The sequence below is a fragment of the Hemicordylus capensis genome, chromosome 1 (assembly GCF_027244095.1).
Source record: "Hemicordylus capensis ecotype Gifberg chromosome 1, rHemCap1.1.pri, whole genome shotgun sequence".
Classification (NCBI taxonomy): domain Eukaryota; kingdom Metazoa; phylum Chordata; class Lepidosauria; order Squamata; family Cordylidae; genus Hemicordylus; species Hemicordylus capensis.
Genome location: NC_069657.1, coordinates 442,906,232 through 442,926,919, shown reverse-complemented (window position 1 = coordinate 442,926,919; position 20,688 = coordinate 442,906,232). Strand labels below are relative to the sequence as shown.

Sequence of the window (20,688 nt, the reverse complement as noted above, 5' to 3'; positions counted from 1 at the left end):
TTAAGCGGTGCTCCAACTGCCGTGGTAAACTCCCCTCAACCAACGGCCACGACCGCTGTTTATTTTGTTTGGGAGAGGCGCATGATACCTCGCATTGCTCGGTCTGTGTAACCTTTAATAAACAGACCCTGAAAAACTGTGAGGCGAGGCTTAAGGTGTACTTAATGGAGGAGGCACTATTGCTGAAAAAGGCTTCCTTGGTGTTACCATTGCCGGAACCCACTTTAAAATTGCAGCCTCAAACGGCGGAGCTGATGCCCGCCTTTGCATCGAGAGCCTTGACATCGGCCCCCTCGACATTGAAGGGCGCAGGGGTATTCAAGAAGCCTACAGGCCCTCCGTCTAGCCCTAAGAGGAAGGAGAGGGCTCGGACACTCGAGCCACTGGCGAAGAAATCCAGACACAAAGAGCACCATGGCCGCGGCTCTTACTGCACCCCCTTGCCATTGGACTTCCCAGTCTTTTAAGCCACCACGACACCAGGCAATCTCTTTGTCCCCGGTATCGACGCCTTGTCAATCTCCGTTGATGCCCTGGGACTGGAATCGCTTGGCATCTAAGGCAAGCCCTCGGCATCAAGAGCATACGGCGTAGAAGGAAGGACATCACGCAAAGGATCGAGAACATTCGACATCAAAGACTAGACCGAAGTCTGTTTTGACGACATCGGGGTCGGCGTAGAAGGCAGCAAAGGTGGCGTCGATGTCGACTCGACCAGAGCCAGTATCCTCTGTCTCACAAACAGTAGCAGTGATTGTCGACGCCGAACCCGACGTCGAGGAAGGGGAGTGCTATGATGATGTGGGAGACAGAGCCCACGTAGAGGGAAAGAGGATGCTACTGACAACCCCCCTTGGGGTGCGAGATCTCGCTTTGGGGAGGCTCACGCGTTTGTGGGACTCAGCGGAGAGTACTCCTTCTACTGGCACTTTCACAGGTTTCCAGGATAGCGACAGCCAGATCGCAGTGCCCAAGACACTATCTCTTTCGGCTAAAGGCACGCCGGTCTCCAGACCTTTGCCCATGGAGCTTGGGATGGTTCTTTTGTGGTCACTCAGGAGAAATACTCTCTTTTTACACAATGGCTACGCGAATGGAACCAACTGCAGGAAATGCCGCAGAGACGGAATCTGTGTTTCAAATAGCAGCACCTCCTGTGCCTCAGACTCCTAAGATCAGGGACTCTGCTGTTCACACATTCACAGTTTCTGTTCACCGGACTGAATCTGCTGTCCAGACCATTGCAGGCTTACTACAACAATGCACGGTGTCACTGCAGGCTCATTTCCCCACAATACCTAGCTCAGTACAGATGACCCAGACGACCCGCTGTTCAAGAGACCTCACCAATTGATATTTCGCCAGTGGTCTCTTCTGGTGATGAGGATGTGGATGACGGCGACAGTTATGTTTCGGATTCCGCTGAACCTGAGCCAAAGGACCAGGAGGAGCCAAATTTGCTGGATCCAGGGGCTAATGTGTCGCGATCCCTTCCACTTCGCCTAATGAGGAGATGAAGGGTTATCATCAACACGTGGCTGAGATGGCGCAGGTCTTGGGGTTGCAGCTGAAACAAAAAACGACGGATTTGGACAATCCGGTCTACAATATGATGAAGACCGCTACTGGATTGCACCCAGTCTACATGCCTATGTTGCCACACATTTCTAGAACTACCAAGTCAGAATGGGAAGTAATTCAGACTTCTGCACCTACCTCAAAACGCTTGGAGGCGCTGTACCGTGTCCAGGAGGATGAAAGTGAGTACCTGGTGCGTCACCTAGCACCGAATTCCATAGTGGTGGACTGCGCAACTACTGCCAAAGGAGGCCGCTGACACACCATGCTGGCAGATAAAGAGGGCAGGAAGTTAGTTGTGCTGGGACGGCGCACCTACAAGTATTCCACTGCCTGTCTTTCAATAATAATTGCAAATTATATTGCTTGTCATGCAAAGTATACTCATTCCCTTTGGGAGAGCCTATTTGACCAGCGTGCCTCACTAGAGCCAGTGGATTTTGTGAAATAATTTGAGGCTACTTTTACAAAGATGACCATTGTACTGAGGCGGTGTGTGTGGCTGCGAGCCACAGGCTTACATCAGGAGATGGAGGACCGCATTGAAAATCTCCCTTTTGATGGGAAGGGCCTGTTTTCGGACAAAACTGATGAGACGATGGAGCAGTGGAAGAAGTCAAGATTAACTGCCCGCTCCTTCTTATCACAAAGGAACACTGCCCCTAGATACCAATCATACCAGCAGTACCAGAGGAAGCAGCAGTTTTATCGCTAGAACGATCGCAGGGAATATAGGTGACAATACCAGCGATTTAATAAGCCGTTTTACCCCAGGAACAAAAATAATCAATCTGGACGTAATAAGGCGGCGCAATCGAACAAGCAACAGCTTTGATCTAACCCTGAGACCAACTGCACACAGCAAGGCAAGCAAAGATAACAACAAACTGCTACTGAGCACCTCCGCAGGGAAGAACATCTCCTTGCTACCACACAGAATAATCATCAAACTGGCATGCTACGCTCCAGCGTGGCATCGTATAACAACGGACCAATGGGTGCTCCGCATAATTCTAACGGGTTATGTGCTGGGGTTCAAGGAGATCTCACCCTTTACAGGTATAAAGTACACACCCGAGACTCTGGTACTACGAGAAGAAGTATAGCAGTTGTTGATGAAGCCATATCGCTTGTGTAGTGGGCTCAGAGTCGGATGGGATTTTATTCCCGGTATTTTCAAATCCCCAAATGGGATGGGGGCATATGTCCCATAATGGACCTTCGCTGGCTGAACCACTACATAGAAGTACGAAAAATTCTGCATGATGACATTACAAGCCATCCTTCTGCTACTCCATAGGGAGCGCTGGATTGCAACGCTCGATCTCAAAGATGCTTACTTTCATGTGGGTATACGGGAGAGTGTCCGCAAATATCTCTGCTTCATGCTAGAAGCGGAGATCTTTCAATACAACATCCTGCCCTTTGGTCTGGTCACTGCACCAAGAGTGTTCACCAGGTGCATGCGGGTCATCGTGACCTATTTGAGGACACAGGGCCTGTCCTTGTATCCCTACCTAGACAATTGGCTTCTAATAGCCAGGACCAGACCGGAGCTCTTGACCCACATAGCAAAGGTGACCACGTTGCTGGAAGAACTAGGGGTCCAGATCAATTTGAAGATGTCGTTTTTGAATCCATCCACTTGCCTGCAATACATCGGGGCTCAACTGAATATGGAGAAACAAATGGCGTATGTTCCGGAAGATTGCTTCCAGCAAATACGAGCCCTGATCAGCTCCTTTCATGTGACGCCATTGGAGCAGGCACAACAGGTTCATGTACTACTCGGCCTCATGGCGTCTTGTACCACGACGGTCTCGTACGCAAGACTGAGGATTCGCATATTGCAGCAGTGGTTCTTCCGAGCTTACCATCCAAGGAACAAACCACAGTCCAAAAAGATCTCAGTTCTGAGAAGGGTACTGTATTCTCTACAGTGGTGAATGAAACAGGAGAATTTATTTAGAGGTGTGCCTTTTGAGACTCTGCAACCCTCCATTACCGTTACAACAAATGCCTCAATGATGGGTTGGGGGGCCCATTCTAGACAAACACAGGGCACAGGGTCTATGGTCTCCGATGGAGGCTCGATATCATATCAACTACCTGAAACTCCTGGCTGTATACAAAGCTCTCCAGACATTCAAGGACCACATAAGGGGTCGCGTTGTCGAGCTACAGATGGACAATACGACGACCATAGCCTATGTGAACAAACAAGGTGGCACAGTGTCCAGGTCTCTGTGCAACCTCAGTCTATGGATCTGGAACTGGTGTATTCCCAAGACCATCCATCTTGTAGCAATACACATCAAGGGAACGCAGAACTGCTTGGCAGATTCTCTGAGCAGAGACCTGATTGGGGGCGTGGTTCTCCTTCAACACGAGTGGGAGTTAAATCCCACAATTGTGGAACAGTTCTTCCAATCTTGGGGAAGAGCCCAAGTGGATCTATGTGTGACAACACAAAACAAGAAAGTGTGACCTATATTGTTCAAGAATGGGGCTGAGACCGTTATCCATGGGCATTGTCTTTCAATATTAGTGGTCTCAAGGCGTGTTTTATGTTTACCCTCCGATTCCACTTCTCACCAAGGTAGTCGCCAAGTTGCTTCAAGAGCATACACATGCAATTGTAATTGCACCATGGTGGCCGAGGCAACCTTGGTTCACGCCACTACTCAAACTGTCTCAGGGGAACTACAGGAGACTCCCATGGTGGCTGGATCTGATTTCACAAGACCAGGGTCGCAGGCTACACCCGGACTTGTCGGCTCTAGGTCTCACGGCGTGGAGGATAGGCTTCTGAAGAAGATCCTGCTCAACACTAGAAAGTCCTCCATGAGATGCAGCTACAGGGCTAAGTGGCATAGATTTTGCAGTTATGCTGCCACCCATGGATTCCAGCCCAGATAGGCAAGTCTCAAGGATGTCCTGCTCTACCTCACCAGCTTAAAAAACAGTGGACTGGCAAACGTCTCCATAAGAGTACACATGGTTGCTATTTCAGCACGTCATAGTGGCTGGGACGACAGGTCTGTATTCACACACAGGAGATGTAAAGATTTCCTCAAGGGAATCAATAACCTTTACCCATCAATTAGGCCACCAACAGAAAAATGGAGTTTGTCTCTAGTCCTGGCAGCCCTTATGGAATTGCCGTTTGAGCCACTGGCAAAAGCAAGTATGAAACTGACAATCCTGAACATGCTTTTTCTGGTGGCCATTACCACTGCTAAACGGGTCAGTGAGCTTTGAGCTCTCCATATAGATGATCCTTACACGAAGTTCTACCCTGACCGCGTGGTTATGCGTTTAGATCCGGACTCCCGGCCTAAGATCGTGACAGACTTTCACTTAAATGCGGATATTATGCTACCAACCTTTTTCAGAAACCCTTCCTCTCGCCTTGAGCACTCGATGTATCCGCTGGATGTGTGTAGAGCTTTGCTGTTTTATCTTAAAGCAATGCAGCACGTCAGGAAAACGAAGCAACTGTTCGTATGTGAAAAGGGTAAACACAAGGGACTTTCGCCTAGTAGACAAAAGCTCTCTTATTGGCTGGTAGAGCTAATTAAGCTAGCTTATGACCTTCAGCGTGTGACTCCGCCCCCGTCTATACGGGCGCATTCCACCAGAGCATATGCCACCTCGGCGGCACATCTCACTGGCATTAATTTTAAAGATATATGCACTTCCGCGACCTGGGCATCACACCAGTCCTTTGTCAAGCACTATGCACTGGACCTCTTCATGGCTGCGGCGGCAGATTTTGGAAGGGCAGTCCTGAAATGAGTTCTCCAATAACTTGTGCCACCCACCACCATCAGGGTAGCTTGTGATTCACCCACTATTACGAATGTCTGGAACCTCTAACCAGATAAACAGGTTGCTTACCTGTAACCGATGATCTGGTAGTGGTTCTAGACATTCATAACACCCGCCCGTCCATCCCCACTTCGGCACAAGCAGGCTACGCGAGACCTACCTTTCTGAACAATGTGAATTACACACTAGACGGCTATCAAGAAACTGAGTAAGAGGACACCTAACTGCCGCTAGAGGGTACTGCAGTCACATGCATAGGGCAGTTGTAGGCGTCGCAAGGAGCTAACAAATTCCAACCGAAGCTGGTCTGTGCATGCACAGAAACCCACTGTTATGAATGTCTAGAACCACTACCAGATCATCTGTTACAGGTAAGCAACCTGTTTGTGCATCAAAACAGTGGTGCATCAGCTGGTAACCTCCCGGCTCAACTATTACAATGTGCTCTACGTGGGGCTGCCTTTGAATGTAGTCCGGAAACTTCAGTTAGTTCAAAATGTGTCAGCCAGATTGGTCTCCGTGGCAACCCACAGAGACCATATTATGCCTGTTTTGAAACAGTTACACTGGCTGCCAATATGTTTCCGGGCAAAATACAAAGTACTGGTTATTACCTTTAAAGCCCTGAACAGCTTGGGTCCGAGTTATCTTAGAGAGTACATTCTTCTACATGATCCCCACCACATGTTAAGGTCATCTGAGGAGGTCCGTCTCCAGTTACTTCCTGTTCGTTTGGTGGCGACTCAGAGGCGGGCCTTCTCTGTAGCTGCTCCTGGGCTGTGGAATGCACTCCTGGCTGACACCCGCAATCTGAATTCTTTATTGACCTTCAGGAGAGCCCTTAAAACCCTGTTTGGCTTGGCCTTCCAGGATTTTTAATTAGTTTTAATTGTTTTAATGGTATAACCTGGTTTCCAGGGTGTTTTAATTGTTCTGGTTGTTTCATTGTGTTTTATGATGTTTTAATTGTTAATTGATGTTTTATATTGTTTATATTTTTGTTTTAACTGTTATTGGTTTTAATGATTTTGTTTTAATTGTAAACCTCCCTGAGCCACTTTGGAAGGGCGGTATAAAAATTGAATAAATAAATACATAAATAATAAATATAGCACAGAGGTTGGTCAGATCCTTTGCACATATAAGGCCCCAGTTTGACCCCCAGCATTTCCATGTTAGTGATCTTGAGGAAATGAGCAAAAAGCTCTGCAAGTTTAATTTGATTCAATATGTTTAAAAGGACTTTATTATTCATTGTGTAATGTCACTGTTGATAATTGTAGGTAGAAAACTCAGCTATCAATTCGCAAAGTACATCTCTTATGAATCAGAATGCTCAGCTGCTGATTCAGCAGTCTGCCTTGGAAAATGAGAATGAATCCATAATCAAAGAACGGGAGGATTTGAGATCACTGTATGATTCCCTAGTCAAAGACCATGAAAAACTGGAACAGCTTCATGAACGGCAAGCTGCTGAATACGAATCTCTAATTTCCAAACATGGAAACCTTAAATCGGCACACAAGAATCTTGAGGTGGAACATAAGGACTTAGAAGACAGGTGATTAGTGTGTCAAATCAGTATTAAGACTAAATCTGAAAAACTGTCTGCTGTTGATCTGTGAAAATAAAAACAACTTCAAATGTCATATTTTAAATCCTTAAAATTATATCCTTGTCAAAAGCAGAAGCAGCATTCTCAATAAGATTTACAGTTCTTGAGAATAGAGTTTTTCATGTTATATATTCAATTTTATAGGTACAATCAGTTGCTGAAACAAAAGGTGCAATTGGAAGAACTGGAAAAAGCTCTCAAAGCAGAGCAAGAAAAGATGCTACAGCAAAGCAAAAAGCATGAAACTGTCGCAGCAGAATACAAAAAGCTCTGTGAGGAAAATGATAGGTAAGAAAGCTTAGCTAATAAATTATTTTCTTATGTAAATTCATTATTAAATACACTACGTACATTTTGCATTGTTAAAATTAAGGTGGTTGTTGTTATTCATATAATATACCAGTTTTCATTGAGAATGTTCTTAAAGCAGTTTACATAGAAAAAGAACAATAAGCAGATGGTCCCTTGTCCTCAGTGGTTTAAAAAAAATCTTTATTTAGATTTGTAATAAGCCGCTCAAAATTGAAAATTATAGTACCTCGTTCTCTAACACAATGGCTGACATACTGCACAAAGATACATCCACCCAGTAATATTACATGCATGCAAGTTGCAAAAATTGCACAAATGCAAAATTTGTGCACATGATCTACTACAAGAATAAGTCTATTATTTCCAATGGGCTTACTGTTGGGCAACCTGTGTGCATGTAACGTCACTGGGCTCATTTACCCTTGTGTGATATGCCAGCCAGTGTATTAAAGTTAGAGAACTTAGGGGAAGAGATGGACAACAAATCAAAGATAAAGTGCAGAACGTTGACCTTTAGTTATAGAGTATAAATTATAACATAAATCTCTCCTTTCTTTTCTCGTTCATGTGATATATACTGACACACAATTTTTTGTAATTGTTATAAGTTACATCACTTGAAATTCAATAACTTTTAATGCCCTTTCTGACATGTTTTAATTACAGACTAAATCATACCTACAACCAACTTTTGAAAGAGAATGAAGTTCTCCAAATGGATCATAAGAATTTGAAAACACTACTGAACAATTCTAAACTAGAACAAACACGATTAGAAGCTGAATTTTCCAAGCTCAAAGAACAGTACCAACAGCTGGACATTACATCTACAAAACTGAATAATCAGTGTGAGGTAATGAATTTGAATTATTATTATTGAGTATTATTAGACTTCTATAGTATTATACACACATTTTTTAGTTTACTGGAATAGTTTAAATGCTGGTTTCAGTAAATTTTCTTAATAGTTGAAAATGCCTTTGTATAAGTAAGGAACAAATTAAGTCTGACATTCTACATTCTGCGAAGGAGTCCTGTGGCATTTAAGTTTTCAGTACATGTTTTCTGAAATGTCACTCTAGGACTGCACTTTAGGACCATCAATAAAATGACGGCATGGGCTTGTCTATCATCCTTGTGCCTTTACACTCATTGGCAGAATATTGAAAGCCAGCAGCAGGTTTAATTCTTAATATATCATTGGGTAGAATACTGTGTCCATGTTGTTCCTTAAATCTCTGTAGGTAAAATTGCTAGAAAGTGTTTTGTTTTTAAATGAAAGCTGAAAGTTCAAGGAGGGGGGCTGGGAATATCCCTAAGAGTGCCAGGCTCCTAAAATTGTTAGATACAGCCCTGAATAGATTTGCGAAAAGCGAAAAGGACACTAGAACTGGAATGGGAGCTACAGTGGTCCTTTCTGAACCTGGAAGCATGGCAGATGACAAAAATTACATTTTTCAGATGCAACAATCTATTATTTGATCAGACTTTCAACTCCCCCCCCCCAGTATTTTGAGTTTTATAAGGTTGGAACACACTACATATACTAAAATACTGTGTTGTAAATTTTTAACAGTTGCTTAGCCAATTAAAAGGAAACTTGGAGGAAGAAAACAGACATCTATTGGATCAAATACAGACGTTAATGCTACAGAACAGAACGTTATTAGAGCAGAATATGGAAAGCAAAGATCTCTTCCACGTTGAACAGAGACAGTATATGTGGGTATCAAAGAAAGGTGAACCAGTTGTATACCATATAACTGCAATTGGATCTTCAAATAGAAATAAATGATGAAAATATTAATCCATATATTCCAATAACAGATGAAAATGACTAGATTTTAGTTTATGCTTTTTCTGGTTTTTGAATTATCACTCCTTAAACAAATTGCTAGAATTAGAAGGAATAGATTACTTACAGTTTAGGACAAGTTATAAGCAGTCATTCAAGATCTTTAAAATATGCCCTTTTAGATACCATAACAATTAATTGGCTAAAGCCAAAATTGGCTTTACTTGGCCAGTTTGGCCAATCAATTGGCGCCAAAACCAAACTCCAAACCCTCTTTTAAGACACACACTCACACATCCTCCCACACAATACACAAGTTGTCAGACAATGTTGTCAGACAATGCACACAATGTATTGTTGTCAGACAATGCACACAATGCACAATACACTTAAGAATTATTAACAAATAACAGGTGATCTGTAGCATGAGCCATAGGACATTCATAATCCTGGGTTATGTGCCTGCACAGGACCTTGTGGGTAGAATATCCAAACTCTTTGCACTCTGAACCCACCCCTTACACTCAGTGAGACTATTTTATTTTGGTGGTTGGAGCACTTCTCAGTTCCTTTCTGACCGCCAAAGTGTTCGCCTTGTTGGACTCTGCTCTTCAGTTGGATTTGGTTCTGTGGAAAAGAGATAAAACATTGGTGAGATCTTTCTGGTTTTGTACTCTTGGATTGACTACTGACCATTCTTCTTGGATTTTGGATATTGGCTTCATTAATTTTGGGAATCAGCCTGCTTTTTAGTTTGATGTGGTTTGACTTTTGATTTCCCCATGGAAGTTTTAAAAAACCTTTCAGAAGTGTAAGGACTGTGGTTGGAATCTATCCTCCACAGGTCACCACAACTCCTGTTTACTCTGCCTGGGGGAGGATCATAATACCAGGACTTGCGCGTCCTTCTCCTGTCAGACACTTAAGGATCTGCTGCTCTGTCTCCAGGCAGCACTTTATGACCAGGCACTTCACCCTCTGACACCAATACCATAGCCCCTGCAACCCACCATGTCTGTGTCTATGTTGATTGATTGATTGGTTTCTATACTGCTCTTCCAAAAATGGCCCAGGGCAGTTTACACAGAGGAATAATAACTAAGTAAGTAAATAAATAAATAAATAAATAAATAAGATGGATCCCTGTCCCCAAAGGGCTCACAGTCTAAAAAGAAACATAAGATAGACACCAGCAACAGTCACTGAAGGTACTGTGCTGTGGGTGGATAGGTCTAGTTACTCTCCCCCTGCTAAATAAAAAGAATCACCACATTAAAAGGTGCCTCTTTGCCAAGTTAGCAGGGATGTTGGTATTGAGTGTATGGGCAGCTGCACATCTACAACCTCCCATACTGAGTGAAAAATCCACATCAGTAGAGCATGTGTTTAAGCAGGGAGCGGAGGTTTACTAGAGTTCCTCCTCCGCAGTCCAGCATAAAAAAATATAAGAAAAAGGGAAAGCCTCTGATGAGGAACTGACTGCCTCATTGCCTGTGAAGACACACAAGCCAGTTGACAATGCAGCAGCCTCAATTTCGAGGAAGGATCTCCACACGCCCTTCAGGGTGCAAGTGCCGAGTTCGCCTGCTCCACCTGCATCATCATCCTTGACATCTACATCAAAGCCGAGGGGGTCTCCGCATGCACACACTTCATCATCCTGTATGCCGATGTCAGCAACAAAGTTGAGGGAATCCCTGTGTATGCACTCACTGGTTGCGGTGTCAACACCAGCAACATCCAAATGGGGAGTCAATGTCAGTGGTTACATCGGCACTAGAGAGAGAGTCCACCTTCTCAAGGAGAGCTGTTGACCATCGATGTTGAGGAGGACAATCCTTTGGATGTTATGGAAGGAAACTTGGATTAGGCTACTACATGTTAATTGCTTTCCTTATTAGATTCTACAAAAAGCACTTCCTCTGCTTCCATGTTTAAGGTGTAGGGTGTTCCTTAGTCAGGGACTGGATGTGAATGGGACTTAGATGAGGAGGTTATTGCCATTCCTAAAACTCCATCCATGTCTCCAAGAAAAGTTTATTCTCCAAGGCAAATACATCACCAAGGTCAAACTTAATTCAAGTGAGGGTGCTCAGAAGACACCATTGCATCTAGTAGAACCTACCACCACTGTCAGATTGGCCCAGTTTGCATCTGCTTGGCACAACATAACATCAGATGCCTGGGTAGTACGCATTATTGCTACCAGCTATGCCATAGAGTTCAAAATGCTACCTGTACATGCAAGAATCAAATACTCTCCTGCAACCCCTGCTCTAACAGAGGAAGTGAAGGCTTTATTAGAAAAGAGTTCAATTGCCACTGTGCTGTGGATCTGTCAGAGAGAGGGATTTTATTCCTATTACTTTCAGATTCCAAAAAGAGATGTGGTACTCGGCCCATAATGGACTTATGATGGTTGAACAAGTATGTCCACACAAGGAAGTTTCACTTGATAATGCTGCAGGGTGTCCTACTGCTCCTTTACAGAGAGAAATGGCTTGTGATATTGGATTTAAAGGATGCCTGCTTCCATAAAGGCATACAAGAAAACCACAGGAAATATTTAAGGCTCACAGTGGGCAGTGCAATGTACCAATACAAAGTACTTCTATTCCAAAATACTCTTGGTGTCAGCTGCACCAAGAGTATTTACAAAGTGCATGAGTGCAATAATAGCCCATTTACACATAGAAGCAATAGTGGTGATTCCACAACTGGATGATTGGCTCCTGTTGGCAAGAGACAAAAGAGAGTTATGTGCTCAGATAATTTATGTTCATCTTCTAGAGGACTTGGGGATCCAGGTAAACTGAAAGAAGTTGCATCTGGACCCTCTGAAAAGAATTCAATAAATAGGAGCAATCTTTGATGCACATACAAAAAAGGGCATATTTAGCAATGGAAAGACAGCGTCAAATAAAGAATTTGATATTGTCTCTTTGGGAGGAGCCTGTACAAAGGGAACACCAGGCTCAAAGGCTATTGTGTCTTATAATTTCCTGCAATGCCATAGTTCATTGTGCATGACTCACTCAGGATGTGTTCCCTACACTGTGGTTGCTTCCAGTCTTCAGACCCAATATAGACAGTCAGTAGATGAACCTTTGAATCCCTGCTTATGTCCCAAGATCCATGAGATGATGGACTATAGGAACAAATTTATTGGAGGAGGGGAGTACTTTTTCAGATTCTGTTCCCATCTGTCAGAATTACAACAGATGCCTCCCGTTCGGGTGGGGAGCTCACTGTGCAGGTCACAAGACTCAGGGTTTCTGTGGAAGGCAACAGAGGAAGTTACACATAAATTTTCTAGAGCTAATGGCAGTGTTTCTGGTAATTGAAGTCCTTTCTGCCCCTTACTCAAGGGAAGGTGGTACAAGTGGTGCTAGACAATACAACTGCCATAGCTTACCTAAACTGGCAGGGGGGATGGTATCTCACTCCCTTTGCAATCTCAGTGTCCAAATTTGGGTCTGGTGAATAGTCCATCGAGTATTCCCAACCACTCTACACATAAAGGGAACAGAAAATGTCCTAGCAGATAGTTTGAGCTGAGTGGCATTGGACCTACAACATCACAAATGGGAGATTAAAATGGATTACTTGAATAGGATCTTCCAAAGTTTGGGACATCCTGCTTTAGACCTATTTTCAGCAAAAGAAAACAAGAGATGCCTAAGATACTGCTCAAGGGCAGGTCATGGGAAAAATTCAGCAGAGAATTCATTTCAGAGTAGTTGGGGCAAAGGATTGCTTTACATAACCCCCACCCCCATCCTCTCTTAAGCAGAGTACAGGCCAAAATCCTTCAAGAAAGTGCAAAATGAATTCTACTGACCCCCCTGGTGGCCACACCAAGTGTGCTTTCCCATTCTGCTATGCCTGTCAGCCAGAAGGTACTTGCTTCTTCCTCAGTTTCCAGATCTGCTGTCACAGGGCAGGGACCAGGTGCTACATCCCAATTTGAAGAAGTTGGATCTGAGATAAAATACTTTTGAATGAGCGAAAGGCATCTACTCACTGCAATTATGCCTACGTGGAGAAGATTTGCTTCCTATGCAGAACGCCACAACTTCACACTAGAATTGGCATCCATAAGACAAGTACTTTTATACTTCCCTAAAAACAAGTGGCTTAGCTAATGTGTCCGTAAAGGTACATTTAGCTGCAATATTTTCAAGACATAAAGACAGCCGAACTGCTTTTTCTCATCCTGATTGCAAAATATTCTTAAAGGGTTCGAATGATGTGTACCCACCAATTAGGCACCCCATAGAACAATGGAGTCCATCACTAGTTGTATCGACATTGATGGCAAGGCTGTTTGAGCAAATGGCGGCGGTGTCTTTGAAGCTGGGTCACTTAAAGACACTCTTTTTAGTTGCCATAACTATGGCAAAGAAAGTTTGTGTGTTAGTGGCCCTAAGTTCGGACTCTCCATACCTAAGGTTCTATCCCAATAAGGTGCTGAGGAGAATGGACGCTGCCTTCTGGCTAAAGATCGTGTTTGATTTTCACCTTAAACAAAATACTGTTTTGACTACGTTTTTCAGAAACCCATTCACAGCGTTAGAAAAATCAATGCCTGTCTTGAATGTACATAGGACACTGTTATTCTATATGGACAGAACAACATGTTTTCGGTTCAGCAAACAACTTTTTGTCACATACAAAGGCAGGACTAAAGGTCAACCAATCTCATGCCAATGACTATCCCATTGGTTGGTAGAACTTGTATCTCTAACATGATACAAAAAGTAGAGCCGCCACGTACTATCAAAGTGCAGTCTACTAGATCTTTGCAATTTAAGCTGCACATCTTTTTTAAAAAAAATTATTTAACATATTTCTATACCACCCAAAACTTGTGTCTCTGGGCAGTTTACAATTAAAATCATTTAAAATATTAAACCACTTAAACAGTTAAAATCATTTAAATATTAAAATCATTAAAATTAAAATAATTTAAAACCCAACATTAAAAATATTAAAAGAAAAATCTCATTAAAAGCCTGGGTGTATAAATATGTCTTCAGTGCCGTATTAAAAGTTGCCAGAGACAGGGAGGCTCTTATTTCAACAATGAGTGCATTCCAAAGTCCAGGGGCAGAAACAGAGAAGGCCCTTTCCTGAGTAGCTGCCAGATGAGTTGGCGGCAACTGCAGACGAACCTCTCCAGATGACCTTAACAGGCAGTGGAACTGATGGTGAAGAAGACGTTCTCTGAAATACCCAGGGCGTAAGCTGTTTAGGGCTTTATAGGTAATAACCAGCACGTAGTATTTTGCCTGGAAAGGTATCGGCAGCCAGTGTAGTTCTTTCAACACAGGAGTAATATGGTCTCTCTGAGATGACCGAGAGACTAACCTGGCTGCCACATTCTGGACTAGCGGCAGTTTCTGGACTACGTACAAAGGCAGCCCCACATAGAGCTCATTGCAGTAATCCAGCCTAGAGGTTACCAGCAGATGTACCACCATTTTGAGGTCGTTCACCTTGAGAAACGGATGCAGCTGGTGCATCAGCCAAAGCTGATAAAAAGCACCTCTGGCCACCCCCTCAACCTGGGACACCAGGGAGAGGTGTGGATCCAGAAATACTCCCAGACAGCGTAACTTTTCCTCTTCGGGAAAGTGTGACCCCCATCTAGAACAGGTAGATTTAAATCGTCTCTGGAGTTCTAACCCTGCACAATAAGTACCTCTGCCTTATCTGGATTCAGCCACAGTTTGTTATCCCTCATCCAGCCCATTACTGCCTCCAGGCAGGCATTTAGGGAGGTTATGCCTTCTCCTGATGATGTTGACATGGGAGAAATAGATTTAGGTGTCATCAGCATATTGATAACACCCTGCACCCAATCTCCTGATGATCTCTCCCAGCAGTTTCATGTAGATGTTAAACAACATTGGAGACAATATGGAGTCCCGAGGTATGCCATAGGAAAGTTCAGACTTTGAAGAACAACAGTCTCCAAGAAACACCATCTGGAATGCCTGTGAGGTAGGAGTAGAACCACTGCAAAGCTTTGCCTCCCACCCCAATCCCCTTAGTTGTTCCAGAAGGATACTAGGGGTGTGCACGGAACCGCCAGCTGCGGTCCGGCACTGGGGTGGGGGGTACCTTTAAGAGCGGCGGGAGGGTTTACTTACCCCTCCCGCCGCTTTCCCGATCTTTCGCCGTAATTGCCAGAGTAATTGGGGCGGCAGGATATCTTGCCACCCCAATTAATCTGGCAATTACGGCAAAAGATCGGGAAAGCGGCGGGAGGGGTAAGTAAACCCTCCCGCCACTCTTAAAGGTACCCCCCCACCTGAAGCGGACCGCCCAGGTCCAGACCAGTCCGGAGGCAATTTCAATGGGCTCCGGACCGGTCCGGGCCCATCCCTAAAGGATACTATGGTCAATAGTATTTAAAGCCGCCAAGAGATCCAAAAGGACCAATAGAGTCATACTTCCTCTGTGGATTTCCAATTGGAGATCATCCATCAGGCTGACCAAGTCAGTCCCCATCCCATAGCCTACCTGAAAGCCAGTTTGAAATGGCTTTAGAAAATGGCTCTTCAGAAGTGGTCTAATGATTGCCTCCTTAAAACAAGGAGGCATCCTGCCCTCCCTCAGTGAAGCATTTATAATTTCTATCAGGCCCTCTACAACAGCCTCCCTGCCAGATAGTATAAGCCATGTTGGCCAATTATCAGGAGGGCAGGTGGTAGGCCGCACCATTATGAGCAACTTGTCCACATCCTCAGGAGTAACAAACTGAAATTGATCCAGGATTGTCACGTAAGAGGAGCTGCTGGACACCTCGGCATCAGATTCTGTAACAATTGTGGATTTTGAATCCAAGTCGACCCGAATACAAGATATTTTGCCCACAAAAAACTCATTTAAAATGTCACAGCGAATAATTGTTGATTCCAAGTACCGATTCAAGGGGGAAGGGGTGCACAAGCCTCTTCACAACCCTGAACAACTCCGGACATGAAATTACGGGTGTGATACAGGAGGAAAAGAATCGCTTCTTTTCCGCACATATCATCTAAACATAGATCTTCAAATGTGCTCTATGTAATGCTCTGTCAACTCTAGTCAAGTCTTTCTCCACTTGCACTCTCGTCTACCTCGCTGCTTCAGTCCTCATAGTTCTTCTGTATACCAAGGGGCCCGTTTCAAAGCAGGTTGCAGAGGATGCTTAGGAGTGATCGTGTCGACTGCCATGTTTAGTTGATCATTCCAACTTTCCACCAGAGTGTCAACAGAGTCATCAGCAGAGCCCACACTAAATCCTTCCAAGGTGTCTTGGAATCCTGTTGGATCCATTAGCCTTCTCTGGCGTACCATCCTAATGGGCCCCCCACGCCTGTGGAGGTGGGACGTGGTCGTGAGTACAACCTTAACCAGATGGTGGTCCGTCCATGACAATGGGGAAATCACAGGAGTCCGCACCCACCGAACACTACCCTGTTCAGAGTGAAAGACCAGATCAAGCATGTGACCAGCAATATGTGTCGGTCCCTAGACCACTTGGGATAGGCCCATAGCTGTCATGGCCACTATGAATTCCTGAGCCGCCCAGGACATATTGGTCCTAAAGTGAACATTGAAGTCTCCCACCACCAGAAGCCTGGGAGACCCCAATGCCAAGCCCAAGCCCAAATCTGTCAGCACAGTTAGGGACTCTGTTGGGTAGCGGGGGTGATCGGTACACCAACAGAAGTCCCAGTCTATCCCTGGTCCCCGAAATCAGGTACACACATTCAATATGGTCAGACACATCAAGAAGGATCCTGGCAAGGGAGATATTGTTCTTATAGACTGCAGCCACATCACCTCCCTGCCCTTGTCCCCTCCTGTCTGTCTGGAATACAGACAGAGGAGATCTCCAAAGCGGCAACATGGTCTTTGGAGCTGCCTTTTGTGAGACATTATGTAATTTACATATGATCTCTGTAGGGATCCATGGTCCCTCACAACTGGGTCTTCTGGGCCTGTGCAGTAGGCCCGCAGTAGAATCTTTAGTTCCATTTAGGTGCTCCGTCCCCTTGAGGCATAGTGATATCTGAGTCTTCAAAGGGTTCCTATAGAACCTGCTCTAGAGCGTCTCCCTCTTCAGTTCCTTCTCATCTGCTGCAGAAGCAAATTTTGGAAGAGGTGTTTTGAAAAGGGTCTTGTAGTAACTTCTGTTCCCTTCTCCTCGGAAAACCTGCTAATCACCAGGATTGTGAATGTCTTACGGATCACGCTGCAGATAAACAGGTTGCTCACCTGTAATTTATAATCTCTAAGTGATCCGTAGACATTCATAGAATCCTCCCATCCTCCCTGCAGCAGAAACTTAATTTTTTTAAAAAACAAACAAACCCAGTTCACCACAAGATAGATGATTGTCACATCAAGGCGATTGTCTAGGAACCAAGGGAGAGGAGCTCCAACTGCCAAAATAAACAGTCACACTGAGCATGTGGGGCAGGTTGTGAGTGCCACAAGGAGCTTGGATATTCCACCAAGTAAGCAACCTGGGGTTTTTCCACTTAAAACTACACTCATATTAATCCCATTCTAGTGGCAGTATCTGAATAATCCAGTACCCATGTAATGGATTGGAGTGGTTGCCATTCTGCAGGAGGATATTTGTACCAGTATTTTTTTCTTTGTTTCTCCAAAAAGGAGGGATGTACCCTTTGCTGCTGGAGAGAGAGTGAGAGAACATCTTTTAAAACAAAAAATGGGGAAGGTGATTGAAGAAGGGAGAGCTATTTGCTCCCCTTATTATTTTAAAGCGGGAATAAATGCTCTTCTTCTTGAGGTTCCATGGGGAGCACTCACTCTCTAAGAATTTTTTTAAAAAATACATATTTTAAAGTATTTTTTTTAAAGTATTCTATATCACAAAATGTGTGTGTGTGTGTTATGGGCACAGTCCAATAAGTCCCTATTATATTTACTCACCCACATATCTAAACACTACCTTGAGACAAACTGCCCTGCTTCCATGCAACAAATGAGCAAGAACAAAAACTTGAAAGACCAACAGAAAGACAATTTTGCAGAAAAATATACACGACTTCTGAAACGTATATGAATTTTTCTTTACAGTGACAAATTAAATGAATTGAGAAGACAAAAAGAGAAACTAGAAGAAAAGATTATGGATCAGTATAAATTTTATGAACCATCTCCCCCAAGAAGGTAAAGGACACTGTCGTCTTCCTCTTGTAGCTGCTTCAGTCCTATTGACTGCATGAGAAGCATGCCTATGTATACTAACTAGTTCAAGAGACAGAAGTATTTTAAAAGGCTCTCATTGCTAGAGTATCAATGCTATTAATTCTAAATTTAATATTTCTTCTCATTTCTTTAAAAGGAGAGGGAACTGGATTACTCTGAAAATGAGGAAGTTGATAAAATCTAAGAAGGATGTTAACAGAGAACGTCTCAAGTCTTTGACTCTGACACCAACCCGCTCAGAATCCAGTGAAGGATTTCTTCAACTACCTCATCAGGATAGTCAAGATAGTTCCTCAGTGGGCTCAAACTCACTTGAAGATGGTCAGACTGTGGGAACCAAAAAAAGCAGCAGTGAGTAAATAGTTTCATTTTAATAAGGAGTAGTACCTGGTCTGTTTTTCCAAATGGAGTTATAAAACTCAAAACATACAGGGAAGAGGCTGTTTAAAAGTAATTTGATTATCTTTCTGCAAGGTCAGGAATGGAAAATCAAGCTCTACAGCAGAGGAATACTCCTTAAGTGTTTATTAGGAATATTGTATTTAAATATGGTGTAAAGTGTGGTTTCAGCTAAAGCTAGCAGGTGAAATAGATACTTCTCTTTTACCCGTAACCATTGCTCTTTTCTATACTGTATCTCTTCTCATCCACTCATAACATTTCTGCCTTTGTACTCATAGGTCACCCTACAAACAGCTTACTTATTAACATTATTTCACTGCTACTTGGTTGATCTGATATTTCTGCATGTTCATAGGCAGCGCCAACCTTGCTAGAGCTGGCACAGTGCAACTCTGCCTCCAGCCTTGCATGGGAGAGTTGCTGTGCTGGATCATGGGCCTCTCAAAGCTTTACAATAGAACTTGGACCTGGGCACCAGGTCAACAAGACATTACTACAGTATAGAAGACCACACTCTATACTCACCATATATATAGCTCTTTGAAAGTCAGTGATCCAGTACTGTGATACCTTCCCCCCGCTCCTATTAACCCATATTCCTTCATCATGCTCTACCATCACAGCACTGATACGCTAAATTGCACTGACACAGGGTGTGTGAAATCAAATCTTTTTTCTACATCTCATTGTAGAAGCATAGTTTAAAATAGAACATTGAGCTGTAAGTGACTTGATTTATTTTTTGCTACCATCTTAAAGAAAATAATGGTCAACATCCAGACTGGCCCTTAGCCGATATGCCTGGGATCTGAGAGGTGACCCAGGATCCTTCACAACATGGGTACTCTGCCTCCACAGTGGCCTTCATGGAAGGATTTTATAGCTCCCAAAGCTCTCTGTAGCCCCACCCTTCACGAGCAAGGCAAGGTCTGTGTTTTTGGAAGCAGAGCACCATTTGCTCAGTTCCTTCTCAACTGCCAATGCATGTGCCTCAATGAAGGTTTGCTCTTTGTTTGAGCTTGGTTCCTACAAGAAAGAAAAGTTTGGATTTATTTGGTTTTTGGCTTGGACTGTTCTTAGGTTTCTTCATTGTTTAACTTTTTTTGGCCTGATGGACACTTGTAAACCTTTAGAAGTGTACTTTGGGTGGCAGTATGCTTCCATTTTCTGAGAAACATGAATGCTGCCTATTGTGCTCCACAACATTTGTACTTGTAAGATCTGCCTTTCGTTTTCTAAGCATACCCAAAAGAGTAAGGAATTGCAATAAATAAATCATAAATGGAAATCATAAATGCTTCTCTGAGGGAGGGTAGGATGCCTCCTTGTCTTAAGGAGGCAATTATTAGACCTCTTCTAAAGAAGCCTGCATTAGATCCCTCAGAGTTTAGCAATTATAGGCCTGTCTCCAACCTCTCATGGTTGGGCAAGGTAATTGAGTGTCATAAATCTGTTAGCTCAGCTAACCCAACAGGATTTATAACCCCCTTCAGCACTCCCCCTGTGAGTTAACAGAAAGTAGCAGCGAAGCTGCATGAAGGAAAACAAAAAGGCTCACAAAGAAAATAGTAAATGAATAAAGTCCCCCTGAACTGAACTAGGTACCCCCCTCTAACAATAACTAATAACTGAAAAGAAGACAACAGAGCAAGGAATGAAAAAGAACAAAGGATACCAGCGCAAAGAATTAACGGAACAAGAGATCAGAGCAGGAAGGAACAGAACAAGGACAAATTGGAACTCGGAAAAGTTGAGAATTCAAAATAGAACACGGCCCGCGGTTAGCGAAAGTTGCTAACAGCATCGGTAGAAAGCACAGACTGCTTGATACATGGCTGAAGAGAACCAGCATCCAATCAGGCGTCCCTGAGTCAGCACTTCTGCTTCCTCGCTTGTGATCTGCTGCGCCTGCGTGTCTCCC

At 43.7% G+C, this 20,688-nt stretch overlaps 1 protein-coding gene across 9 annotated transcripts in view; it reads left to right on the top strand.

Annotated features, from left to right (window-relative positions):
- The window catches only part of CCDC88A (coiled-coil domain containing 88A), a 249,095-nt gene that overhangs the window by 195,409 nt on the left and 32,998 nt on the right, over positions 1 to 20,688 (top strand). For all 9 annotated transcript variants that reach the window (XM_053246281.1, XM_053246272.1, XM_053246265.1 and 6 more), the window contains exons 20-25: positions 6,693 to 6,970; positions 7,169 to 7,312; positions 8,003 to 8,189; positions 8,913 to 9,058; positions 18,234 to 18,326; positions 18,502 to 18,716. In XM_053246281.1, the coding sequence (XP_053102256.1) occupies positions 6,693 to 6,970; positions 7,169 to 7,312; positions 8,003 to 8,189; positions 8,913 to 9,058; positions 18,234 to 18,326; positions 18,502 to 18,716 (1,063 nt within the window). The remainder of the gene's footprint in view (positions 1 to 6,692; positions 6,971 to 7,168; positions 7,313 to 8,002; positions 8,190 to 8,912; positions 9,059 to 18,233; positions 18,327 to 18,501; positions 18,717 to 20,688) is intronic.